This window comes from Clarias gariepinus, chromosome 2 (assembly GCF_024256425.1).
Source record: "Clarias gariepinus isolate MV-2021 ecotype Netherlands chromosome 2, CGAR_prim_01v2, whole genome shotgun sequence".
In the NCBI taxonomy this organism is placed as follows: Eukaryota; Metazoa; Chordata; class Actinopteri; order Siluriformes; family Clariidae; genus Clarias; species Clarias gariepinus.
The window spans coordinates 41,312,537-41,325,901 of NC_071101.1; the positions used below are offsets into that span (position 1 = coordinate 41,312,537).

General features: G+C 38.3%; 2 protein-coding genes across 2 annotated transcripts in view; one reads left to right on the plus strand and one right to left on the minus strand.

Annotated features, from left to right (window-relative positions):
- The window catches only part of ankrd6b (ankyrin repeat domain 6b), a 35,062-nt gene extending 32,715 nt beyond the window's left edge, over positions 1-2,347 (minus strand). Inside the window, exon 1 of the mRNA XM_053513931.1 lies at positions 2,243-2,347. The gene's annotated coding sequence lies outside the window, so the exon portion shown is untranslated. The remainder of the gene's footprint in view (positions 1-2,242) is intronic.
- Positions 2,348-11,801: 9,454 nt separating this feature from the next.
- The window catches only part of ube2j1 (ubiquitin-conjugating enzyme E2, J1), a 33,060-nt gene continuing 31,496 nt past the window's right edge, over positions 11,802-13,365 (plus strand). The window contains exon 1 of the mRNA XM_053480272.1: positions 11,802-12,161. Within this exon, the coding sequence (XP_053336247.1) occupies positions 12,131-12,161 (31 nt within the window). The 5' untranslated portion in view covers positions 11,802-12,130. The remainder of the gene's footprint in view (positions 12,162-13,365) is intronic.

Below are 13,365 nucleotides of genomic sequence, written 5' to 3' on the forward strand. Positions count from 1 at the left end.
AACCTAGCAAAACCTTGTTTCCTGACTGCGAATGCAAGTTAGCTGGAATTTTACAGAATTTTAATACTTTGTTATTATTTTTTAGTACATTCAAACATTACTTGTGTTTTATGACTGAGTCAGGGTTAGTGTTTTAAAACCTAATTATCATATAGCTCAAAAAAAACAATTAACATTACAGGAGTTAGCTCAGCTGCTAACTCCTTGTGCTGTTTCCTGAGAAAGCTAAATCTTAGAACATGAACTACGACTGGAATTGTAAATAAACCCATTAATCAACTTCAACTTTAAACCTAGGAAAACTGTGAGTGGATTATGTCTGAATGTCATCTTCCTCATTTTAATTGATTTAAAGGTTTAACAGTCATAAAAAGGCTGTAATGTTAGAGGACTTTGGGGTGCTAATGTGAATACATTTCATAATACATATAAAAACGTTATTAGTTAAACATCATCGACAGCCAACCCATACACTGCTTGAGCTTGTTGTTTTCCTTCACACACACACACACACAAACACCCACACACACACACACACATATACACACACAGACCAGGTGCTATTTGCATTGTTTTGACTATGCTCAAAAGCCTTTTTGAAGAGGAAAACCCCAATCATCTCATACATAAAAGCCACTGATCGCTCTATACGAAGTGGGTAAACACTCATTTTATCCGTTACATCCTTTCTTTTGAATTAAGAACTTTGAGCACTGTAATGTATGTAACTTCCCCCTAAATATGTTAGGACAAATGAACAGCCTGTTATACACACACTGAGAAAAAGCCTTAAGCACCCTGGGTTTGTTAGGACAAATTTTGTACAAGTTACAGAAAATGATTTACATGTATATATAAATACAGTATTTTGTACTTTTTAATGGTTTTATATATATATGGAAGCTGCTGGATTTTGTATGAAAAAAGAAGCAGGTGCAACAGTCAAGTCCACAGAAGGCCTGTGGGTGGTTCTTTAGGATGCTTAGTAAAACGTAGTAGCTAATTTCTTTATAAAACTGCACAAATTAAATTGTACCTGAGACTCAAGGGTCCTCAAAGCGTTTTTACACCAAATGCTGACGTTTTTATTAATTACTGTTTACTGGGCTTTATATATTGTTTGATCTTTATTACATACTATCGACCCGAATGACCAAAGAATGAAAAAAAATGTGCTCACACACCAACACGATGTAACTGATTTTCCTATAACAACATGCCAAAGTGCTTTACTCACTCTCACACTCATTGTCTATACCGCTTATCCTGTACAGGGTCATGGGAAGCCTGGAGTCTATCCCTGAGGACTCAGGGCACAAGGCGGGGTACACCCTGGATGGGGTGCCAGTCAATTGCACACAACGGGTAAATTGGAAACATTAATTAGTGTAATCTGCATGTCTTTGGACTGTGGGAAAAAACCGGATTACCCGAAGCAAACCCAGTAAGTACAGAGAGAACATGCAAACTCGAAGCACATTGAAGCATCAACATCGGAGGTGCAAAGCCACAGTGCCAACCACTACGCCACTGTGCCATGTCCAAGTACTTTACTGCTTGCATTCTGATACAATTACTACTAATAATAATAATAAAAAGAAAACCTTTAGTAAATACTATTCTATACTAAGTATTTATAACAACCTTTTTCTGCATATGCATAGGGTTCAAATTACGTCATCTGGCTAGTGGCTAGTGACTGCTTGAGCATGCACTGGCTACTTTACTTTGAAAATAGTAGGCAACATTTCTGTGGGATGGAAACACACACACACACACACATTGACCACTTGCAACTCACAGCTACTGTTTTTGTGGAAAGCTACTCTCAGCATAGTATTTAAGAACTAAAACAACACCAATGAATGGTTAATGATAAAGTTAATAAATAGCAATGCATTAACCTGTGCACTGGATCACGTGCGCTCCCAAATGTGGCGGATCTGTTCATTCTTCATCTCTTCCATAATAATAACAACAATAATAATAACAATAATGCGTCACACTCGCACGCAGTCATTATTCAGAAATGTTTCCACGTGTAAACTCTATTAGATCCATATCATACTGCACGCGCAGCCTCCACTACAAACTATCACCGAATCCCGACTCGCACCCGCGCGCGCACCGAACACCGAAATGCGCAACACACCACTTGTCCTACTAGTCTTTATTTAATGACCCCCAGTGATAGATTCATCCGGACTGAAGATCAAAAACATGTTTATAAAACACGTCCTACCTTAAAAGACGGAATTATTCCGCAGATCAAAAAGGTGCGTTTGTATCCAAGTGACTCTTGAGCTTTGATCTTAAAAGCAGCTCGCGCCGACACCGAGTTCTACATCGAGATCTACACTGGTGTTGTGAACCTGGGAGCGTGAAGTGTGAGAAGAGGAACCACTGCGCCATCAAGTGTCCAATGTGGCATTTACACAACTGTATTTGGCATCAAGCACATGCACACTCCATGCACGCAGACCCTCATGCGGGAATCGAACCCGCACCCTGAAGATGCAAGGTGACAGTATTACCCACTAACGCTGGGCATTTTTAAAAGCTTTAACACAGAAAAAAAATATATTGATCATTATATCAGGTGACCTTTGCAGTCATCCAAGCTTCACTGTAACCCCACCTCCAACCCTCCTATTTTATCCGGGCTTGGTGCCGGCTCTGCATCCCGTGGCTGGGATTTGGGCAGTTCTAGAATCAGGCCTATTTGAATAAACCAGTTCTGCTTTTTTAGAGCTCTTCTCAGAACTGATTGTTTTGTTTCCTGATTTATGGATCCTAGTTCTAAAAATTCTTCCATTTGAATGCATCCTCATCTACATTGAATCCCCAGCGGCTTTTGTTGTTGGTCTTTCGGCTGATCCCATCGAGGGGACGCCACAACAGACCATCCGATCCGCATGCAACTTGGCACAGGTTTTACATGGCATTTTATTCCTTGCTTGGGGCCAGCAATGCATCCAGTGGCTGGGGTTTAACATAGGCTGGGAATCTGATCCCAGGCACGGTAAGTGAAAACCTACCACTGAGCCACCAGTGCACTAGCATCTTTAGACAGATTCCTAATTTCCAACTAAACTGATTCATTCTGCTGATCAACTTACCAAAGCAGGTCAATGAGAAGTGAGATTTATGTTGCATTCGAAAGAACTCATAAAGGGAAATTTGGGGAAAAGTCTTAAATGACATCCTTTATTGACCCTGGTTTAGTCAACATACAGAGTAGAAAAATGGGAGCCATGTAGCACCAGAGTTGGTAAACACATATTTCATATTTCAAAATTTTCAGTTAACTACCATAGGCATAAAATCACTATATGCCTTACTAGAATAATTAAATAGGTTTTTTTTTTTCAAGTCTGTCTTCAATAAAAATTGCAGTGCATGTAAGTACATTACCATAGGTCTTGGTCATTATAAGTTTTTTCATTCTGCACATTGCATGTAAAGTTGGCAATTACAATCTAAATAGATACGGCCAAATTCCACAACACTCATACAATGCAAATTCATTCCAAAGTTCAGCTGAGACTCATATGAAGCTTCTGCAGTCCCACTGAGATACATACAGTACACTGTGAACATTAAATACAGTGAATGCATTTTTGCATGGAAAGAGGGTTGTGTGATTTGGCCCCAATCACTTACACTTGTTCTCACGTTCCGAGTAAAAATTTTTACAGTCAAAGTAAAAAAATTTATAATGACCGAGACCTATGGTAATGCCCTTATATCTCAATTTGGATTTGAGATGAACTAAAAAAAAAAAAAAAATATATATATATATATATATATATATATATATATATTCCTAAGGCTTTGGGCTAGTGAACGAAAGGTTGTAAGAAGTTCAGCTCACAGCACCATGAAGCCCAGATCTATCCTGTCTAATCTGTGTATTGCTTTGGAAAAAAGCTTTAGCCAATTGATGTAAATGTCAGCGGTGGCTTGTGACAACAGATAACAGCCTCAAAGAAAATTAAGCTGAAAGGCTTTCACGGCCCTGCGAGGTCCTTAGAGTGGACCAGTAATCAGTCAGTCGAGAACTGATAACCTGAAATCATCCTGCATGTATTCTAACAGCTTGTCTTTGGTTCGATCATCTGTGTTTGACAAGTCGCAGCAAAATGCCCAACCTACCTACACCTTAAAAAACACAAATACATAAAACTATCACATATTCAAGCATCACTGGATGTCAGATGGGAGAAATTACCCTGCATGGAACAGAAGTCTATTTCAAAATACTATGCAAAAGTCAGACACTCTATTTTTAGGACAATTTAGCATAGCAAATCCAATCCGCCAAACCCTTACAGACAAAGAGAGAAATTTACAGGCAGTAACAGATGATTAGGGTCAAGTCAGAAAAATTACTGGAACAATCACACACAGTATATAGATGAATATGAAGTATTAGTAATATGATGTTGAAATTGAAACAGTTGTCCTGGTGGTGGCGTTGTAGTTTAAGTAACCATCTCTCTCTCTCTCTCTCTCTCTCTCTCTCTCTCTGTCTCTCTCTAGTTATTAAAACAAGCCCTCTTACACACATGTTATTTAAGATTTCCTTTTTTGTTTACTGTTAATACTAGGTTATTGCACTGAAAGCCTAACCACACATGACACCACTAATGATATATTTGATTTGATTGCTCCAGCACGCTCATCTAAATTTGGCAATTGACAATTCGGAATGCAAATTCCACGACTAATATCATGACGCACAAAGAACACGGGCGTTATCCTGTAATTACTCGAGCAGAAAATAAGCATGTGCAGCCCTCAAGAGATTTACACTAGAGTACCTGGGGAAGATTGAACAGCTAACCGCACAGTTCCCTGACTCAAATCACCAAGGGAAAAAACAAATCGGTATGAATTGTTGCAGGATTTAATACAGAATGCTTCACAACTTGATGATGGGGTCTGGACTGTAATACTTGAATCTGACATCTTGCAAATCTTCTAGTGTTTCAAAAATAAAAATAAAGTCTTGCTCTGTCGAGTAATTCAATACGTAGAATACTTATGAGATGGCGATAACAATGTATTTTCATGTAAAAGAATGAAACTGGTATATTCAGATCTACATCAACTGGCCACTTCATAAGGTATACTGCTGGGTTGGACCCTATTTGTTTTTGAGCATACAGATTTACATTATTTCTTCTTGCCATAGAATTAACAAGATCCTGGAAATATTCCTTCGAGATTTTGGTCCATACTGACATGACATCATCACGCGAGTGCTGCAGATTTGTCAGGTGCTCATCCATGATGCGGATCTCCCGTTGAACCACATCCCAGAGGTGCTCTATTAGATTGAGATCTGGTGACTCTGGAGTACAGTGACCTCATTGTCATGTTCAAGAAACCAAAACATGTGTTATCCAGTGCTTATAAAAAGATAGATATAGTCAGCAACGATATTTAAAGAGGCTGTGGCATTTCAAGCATGCTCAGTTGGTACTAAGGAGACCAAGGTGTGCCTAGAAAATCTCCCCACACCATACATAGGCACCCCCAGCCTGCAGAATGGATCTGTGTTTTCATGTCGTTCATGCCAAATTCTGACCCATCCGAATGTCTCTGCAGAAACGTCTTTGCGGAGAGGAGCATCACTCCTCAACTTTTACAGGTTCGATGTGTGCATTCTGAGTCATTTAAATCGCCATTCTGATGCACCGTTTGAACTTCAGCGGATCGTATTGACCGTGTATGCATGCCTACACGCATTGAGTTGCTAACGTGTGATTGGCTGGTTAAATATTTGTGTTAACACGCAGTTTAACCGGTGTACCTAATGAAGTGGCCTGTAAATTAGGGTACAGTAAATTAGATTCTCAACGAGTAAATCGGAAGTGAAAGTAGCAACAGCAAATTTCGCTTGAGATAACACAGTACAAGGTGCTTTGTTTGTGATAGGGGATTTTTTGGAAGGAAGAAAACTCAATTAGAGGAACCAAACACCAAAAAGTGGAAGCCATGCTGTTCTGGATGATGCTGTTCAATTGTAAAGGGTGAAGTGAAATCAAATAGTATGATATAGGATGTTCAAATAAGTTCGCATGTTCTCCCCATGCTTGGTGGGTTTCTCACAGTCCAAAGACTTTGGGCTAATTGTTCTTAGTGTGTGTGTGTGTGTGTGTGTCTCTGTTCCCTGTGATGGATTGGCACCCCGTCCATGGTGTACCCTGCCTTGTGCCCTGAGTGCCCTGGGATAGGCTCCATGCTTCCCGTGACCCTGTACAGGATATAGAGATCGAACGAGTAAACCTGCCCTTTCCCAGACCTGCTTCCTCCCCTGGAATAATTCATCCGCTGCAGGCAAGGCTGTAGGCTTTTACATTCCAGCATCTCCAAAAAATAAGCTGTAAATCCAATTAGATAGCTCCTTAAAGTTTTAGAGACGAGACTGTACGCATAAAGAGGTTAAGTTGTCAAAATAATATAAAACCTATTCTTGGCGCTTTCTTAAATCCTATGTAGTTTCCTGGTGTCACTCTTTTCACTTCCAGAACCACTCCGCTTTGATCAAATTCACTCTTTCTCCTTTTCTGTCTCTCCGTCTGTCTGTCTGTCTGTCTGATTAATGCAGGGATAAGTTCTGCATTTCATTTCCTTGAAAATCTTTCAGACATCAACATTAATACCTGGATTCTTTTCATCTTAATAACAAGGCTCAGCGGACAGGACGTATCCAGGAGCGCCTCATGCATCCGAGGTGTTTTTTTTTTTTTTTTTTTAAATCAGTGAACATTTGCTTTTGGCTTGAATATACTGCCAGTGAAGTTAAACTTATTAAATCACTGCATGGGGCGGCATGGTGACACCTCATAGCTCCAGGAGCCCTGGTTTGATCCTGAGCTAGGGTTACTGTCTGCCTAGACTTTATGCACACACTCTTCCTCTTGTCCATGTGGGTTTCCTTCATGTCCTTTGGTTTCCACTCATTTCCCAAAACATACCCAAAAGTTCCCAAAAACATACCAGTAGGTCGATTGGCTGAAAACAAATTATCCCTAGATGTAAAAATAGAAATAAAAAAATGAATACAGGACTGTGGTGATAAGCATAATAGTTTAGGCAATCAGCGCTTTATGTATTTGTGCATTGGAAAACATCATTAGATCCATCCATCCATCCATCCATCTAGGAACCTCTAGGCCAATTGTATTTATTCCCATTTTTATGACTGTGGTCGGACCTCCAGGCAACATGGAACAAGGAAACCCACCCACCACAGGGAGAACATGCAAACTCCATGTATACAGACCTGAGATTGGAATCAAACCCCGACCCAGGAGGCCCAAGACGACCGTGCTAACAACTAAGCCACCGTGCCGCCGTGCATCAGAACGTAACTCCATAACTCTTCACACAGTGAAGTATGTACTGTAAATCAAGCACTGTTATAGTATACCTCTTCCATTTATCAGGCATGGTGGCTTAGTGGTTAGCACTGTCGCCTTGCACCTCCAGGGTCTGGGTTCGATTCCGAGCCAGGCTCGATTTCCACTCCTGTGTGCATGTTCTCTCCATTAATGATGGGTTTTCTTCGGGTACACTGGTTTCCTCCCACAGTCCGAAGATATGCAGATTAGGCTAATTGGTGTTCCCAAAATTATGTGTACCCTGCGATGGATTGGCACCACCCTGTCTTGGCCCTAAGTCTCCTGGGATAGGCTCCAGGCCCCCGTGACCCTGAGTACAGGATTAAGTGGTATAGATGAGAGAGTGCAACTGTTTATCTGGTTGCCAATTTAATCCAAGGAAGTCTTCAGTTCAAATTAAGCAGTTAAACAAACAATACTGTACTAAAATACAACAGCGTGCCAAGTAAGTTAGTTTTTGTTTATTAATCCACAACACTGTATCTCACTGTATATCCATTTATAGTCAGGTTTAATGTTTTACAATTAAAAATGGGTGAGAATAAAAGTGTGCAAGTAAAATAACAGGCTTTTTTAAACCCACGTGATCTCACCATATAAGGCTCTGGTTTCCTCCAGCCTTCCAAGAACATGTTGGGACCTGATCTGGCTATGCTAATTTGCTCTCCGGTTGTGGCAGAGTGTGGGAATTGTGTGTGTGCATGGTTCCCTGTGATGGGTTGGTTCCCCAGATAGGCTGCAAATTCTATGTAACCCTAATCAGAAAGAGTAACTTAGTGAAGATGAATAAATGAATGATTCTTACTGATAGCAAAGCCATGAAGGTACTTAAAGGTGGGACTGCAAACTCAATCAGTCTGAGATAGCTCCACACACCCTGTTCAGTTCAAACCTGGACTTGTGATGAAATTTCCCTATGAATGACGGCGTAAAAGAACAGACATTTAAAGAAGGCTTTCAGCACCGTAGCTGCGGTAAACAAAACATTTGAATTGTGCAAATGTTTTAAAGAAGAGACGTTTCTGTCTGTGGTAACTGTACACAGAAACAATAACGAACACCACGTGCACATTACAGGAACATGACTGAGGGTTATTGCCTTCCACAAGATTGGGCCATTAAAGGAGTTCCTGGGAGGCCAGCGTTTCAGTCTTTAAGGAGGCAGTCCGATCAAAAGTCCTGGTTTGTCCTGGTTTGTCCTGGTTTGACTTGAACGAAAATTGCCTCACGTCACTTTTAATTTGCAGAATTCCGCCCTCCATGGGGCTTCTCACAAAATTAAAGTATTATCAGTAGTCAAAGCAGCACATCTTTAAATGAATTCTATATTGTGTGTGCATATACACTGATATGTATATATATATATCAGTGTATATGCACACACAATATATATATATATATATATATATATATATATATATATATATATATATACAATCAGTGTATATGCTGGTTCTAATAGAAAGGAGTCAGAACACACGGTGCATCACTGTTATAGCAGCAAAAGGGGGAACCTACTTAATATTAGGCAGGCGCTTATAATGTTATAGCATTATATAATGCTATAACATTATAAGCATTATAGCATTATATATTATTATAATGTTATAGCATTTTATATATATATATATATATATATATATATATATATATATATATATATATAATGCTATAACATTATAAGCGCCTGCCTAATATTAAGTAGGTTCCCCCTTTTGCTGCTATAACAGTGATGCACCGTGTGTTCTGACTCCTTTCTATTAGAACCAGCATTAACCTTTTCAAAAAAAACAAAGTAGACAAAATGAATTTAAGCGGTTCGTTAGAGCAAGCCATACACAAGGTTTACACTGAACGACCACAAGTAGGTTTTTTCCCCTCCTCGCTTTAACCTCTTTGTGTATATGCGAGCAGCTGGAGGTGTTCGTCTTTCCTAATCTCATTTGTTCCCTTACTTGTTGCCGAGTTTCAGATAATTGCTGCCTTAACATTGTTATCCTGTTTTCTCTTGATGCTACAAGAGTAGAAAACCAGGACATTCTGTACTTTGGCCTTGGGTCATTGTTATCTAACTAAAAACACAGTGTGATGAGCTCACATACATCATATCCATCATAGGAGCTAATCTTCACTCTCATAGCATACTGACCTCATGATTACACTCTGACCTATAGTATAGTATGATCAGCACTTAGATACAGTACATCATTAGTACAATCATACAGTTTACCCCTTACAGTAGCAAGTAACTTAACAACGAGCCAGCCTTCTATGATCATCTTCTCAAGAATGTGATTAATCCGGTCAATGTTATACATTCAACCAAGTACTGTATCTATATCTTAAGTGATCTAAAGCCAAATCTTTCAGACTAAAAGGGATTGTTTTTCTCCCTGTAAGTTAGCATGAGGTTACGAGGAAAAGCAAGTTGGTGCTTTATTATAAATTTCAAGTTACTACAAGAGTCTGCAGTTATCTTTGATGGCGTTCCCTCAAGCTTTATTATGACAATGAAAGAATTCATAAATCTAGATTTGCAGATGTAGCATCTTCTAAGTTAATGGACACCTAACTGCTATGATTTGCTTTTCCTCTACCTTAATGAATTTTAATCCCTCTTGAACACTTCCTAGTGCGACTGGTTATTTGAAAGGACAAAAAATACGGTCTTTACCTCAAAATATTTTTTTAATAAAATAAAGGAAGTAATGTACAAACTTTTTCATAGATGCTATTCTACAACGATTTATGAAAAGACTCAAGCAGAACATTGGAACACATATGGAATACTGTATGTGCCACCTTTATTGGACTTGTGGTCATACAAAGAGGATATGAAAACACGTCATGAATATCGTGTCACATGTATCGCCACAAACAATGTTTGGGAATGTGGTATTTGGATATATTTATGTGAAGAAAGAAGGCTCTGACACTATTTCCTCTGGCATGAACAAAAAATTCTTTTTATGATGTGCATTAATTTAGATAGTATTATTAAAAAAATTTAATTAAATATTTATTTAAAAACAACAACAATAATTTTTATTATTACAAATAATAAAACTAATAATAAATAACAACATAATGAATGTAACAAATAATAACACTATATATATATAAAACACATCCACTCTTACAAAATAAACATCTGTTATGCTTTCCTATGTCACTCTCTTGTTGTATTGAATGTTTTATTGAATATTAAAAAAATTGTTGTGATTTTTTAATAATAATAAAACAATTCAAAATCAATGAGGCTTTATGGACCAGGGAAGTGGAACGTTTTGGCATGCTTAGCATTTTAGCATTGTTATTAATAATAATATATTTATAATAATAATAATAATAATAAGAAGAATTATTATTATTAATATTTTTTTATATTATCATTATTAATATTATTATTATTAATAATAATAATAATAATAATATTATGTGTAAGTGTGTGTTTTACAGGTTTGTCCTATACAATTTACACAAAAAAATACACAAAAAAAAGTACAGGATTCACACGAAAAAATCATAAACTCAGTGGACAGTGTCTCCAAAGCAGTAGTATTGGTGTCCATGAGACTATTCAAACATTTTACTCTATTGTTAGTTTTTAATAAAGTTTTGCTATTTAAACACGCTGCAGGATTTTTCCTGTTGCGATTCTTTAATAATAATCTTTTTTTTTTTTTTTTTTTTAAGTAAAAAATACCAAGAGGTCCCTTCGCATCATAAGTCATTGTGAAGTCATAGTGCTTGAGCCCTAAAAAAAAATGGTTGGACCAAGACAGGGGTGGTGGCTTGGTGGTTAGCCCGATCACTTGCCCCTCCAGGGTCCAGACTCGATTCCCGCCTCGTGTCTGCGTGCTTGGAGTTTTCATGTTTTTGGTGGGTTTCACCTGGGTACTCCAGTTTCCTCCACATTCCAAAGACATGCAGATTTGGCTAACTGGTGTTCCCAAATCGCCCTTGGTGAATGAATGAGTGTGTGAGTGTTTGTGTGTGTGCACTGTGATGGATTTCGTTTTCTTTCTCATGTTAACTAAGTCACATGGGATAGGCTCCAGGCCCCTGCGACCCTGTACACAGGATAAAGCCATATAGACGATGAATGAGTGAGGGATTATTTGGACAAACTACTGGACGTGGAACGTTACGTCATGCTTAAGGACACCAGATTACACCTTGCAGACATCTTTTATTTGGACAAATACAAGACGAGTACAGGATTCACCCAAAAAAAATAAACTCAGTGGACAGTGTCTCCAAAGCAGTAGTATTGGTGTCCATGAGACTATTCAAACATTTGACTCTATTGTTCGTTTTTACGGCGATTTTTATTTTACGTTGCATTTAAATAAAGTTTTGCTATTCAAACACGCTGCAGGATTCTTCCTGGTTTCGGTTTGTTGTCAGCGGCTGCAGGAAGCTGGGCAAAGTGTCAGATTAGCACCGGGGACGAGCCTCTGCCACGTCAGACTGTAAACAGCCCCGGGGGCAGGACAGCATTACGGCTTCCAGGGGGCTTATTGACAGCTTACTGACAGCACTGCGGCTTTCTAACAGGATAATCAGCGCACAAACCCGAGCTGTACGTCGCTGAGTGGCACAGAGCTAGCGGGCTAACCGGAAGTGCTCGGGAGACTCGGGAGCAGCAACACAACACGAAACACCACGGCGGCCACTCTGCCTTTTTATTCAAACATTTTTGTGTCCGTGGCAGGATGGAGGGCAAATACAACCTGAAGAGCCCGGGTAAGAGCACGGACTTGAGGATTGTTTTTTACGGAATCTGCAGCCTGGTTATTTATCCTGGTTTAAGTTTAGGTTTTTAAGATTAGCACGCTAGCTAACTCTCCGTATGTTGCCATTAAACAGCTGTTAAGTAATAATAAACAATAATGATGAGTAATGAATAAACAATTATTTAATAATAAACGAAATACTTGACTTTTTAGAATGTTTATTTTAAAAATATATGCGAGTTTTTTTTTTTACTTATTCTCAGAGGGTATTACTAATTATAATATTAATAATAATATTATATTTAGTCACGTGATATGTTTGGAAACGTCCCATATCCGGGTTTATTTAGTTACAGGTCAAGGGGTCAGGTGGGGACTTTTATTTTGTATTCGTGTAAACTACAAAGTAAAGGTGTTGTTTATCACCTGCCTTATTGCTACGTTTGGTAGTTACTTAGTGTGATATAATACTCCAAAACAATACAGTTTGGTCTAATGTAAGGTGGTCATTATTTATTTTATTTTTTATTAAAAAATTTTACTAGCGTAAGCACTCATCTTGAAGAGTTAAAACGTTAAAGCTAAAAATAATCTGCTAATCAGCTTTAATGTAATCAGTGATATTATTTCAGGTTAAAGCCCACGTACATGTCTGTCTGACTTTCTGTACAGCAGAACTCTCTGTCTAACTTATTAATACAAAGAAATCACATTCTGTAAGGTTGGGTATCTTACGCCTTGTTTACGCGAAGTTGTGCTTCTTCCGTCGTCATACAAATACACTCCCTGTTTGGTAATCAGAGAAATCGAAGAACAAGTAGATCGGATAAAGATAAAGTTTAGTTTTAAAACAAATTTAGTGTGTTAAAATTCACTTTAATGCTGTTATTTCAGTGAAAGTGAAAATATAAACTAATCCCAGTAAGAAATATTCAGTTTAGCTTTTCTAATTAATATCCGTTGGTGCAGGTGTTTGTTTATATTGATTAAGTAGCTTATTTTAAAGTAGATTAATAAACCCGGCACGACTGTTATATAACTTTTACTTTTACTCAACATTTTAATTTTTTTTAGGGTGCAGGTTAAACTTTAGGCAACTGTCTAAGTACTGCATATGTTTCATTAAATTCTGTCCAGACAGTTTTGTGTGATGCTGTGATCTGCCTGGACCCAAACAGACAGACAGACAGACAGACAGACAGACCGACCGACAC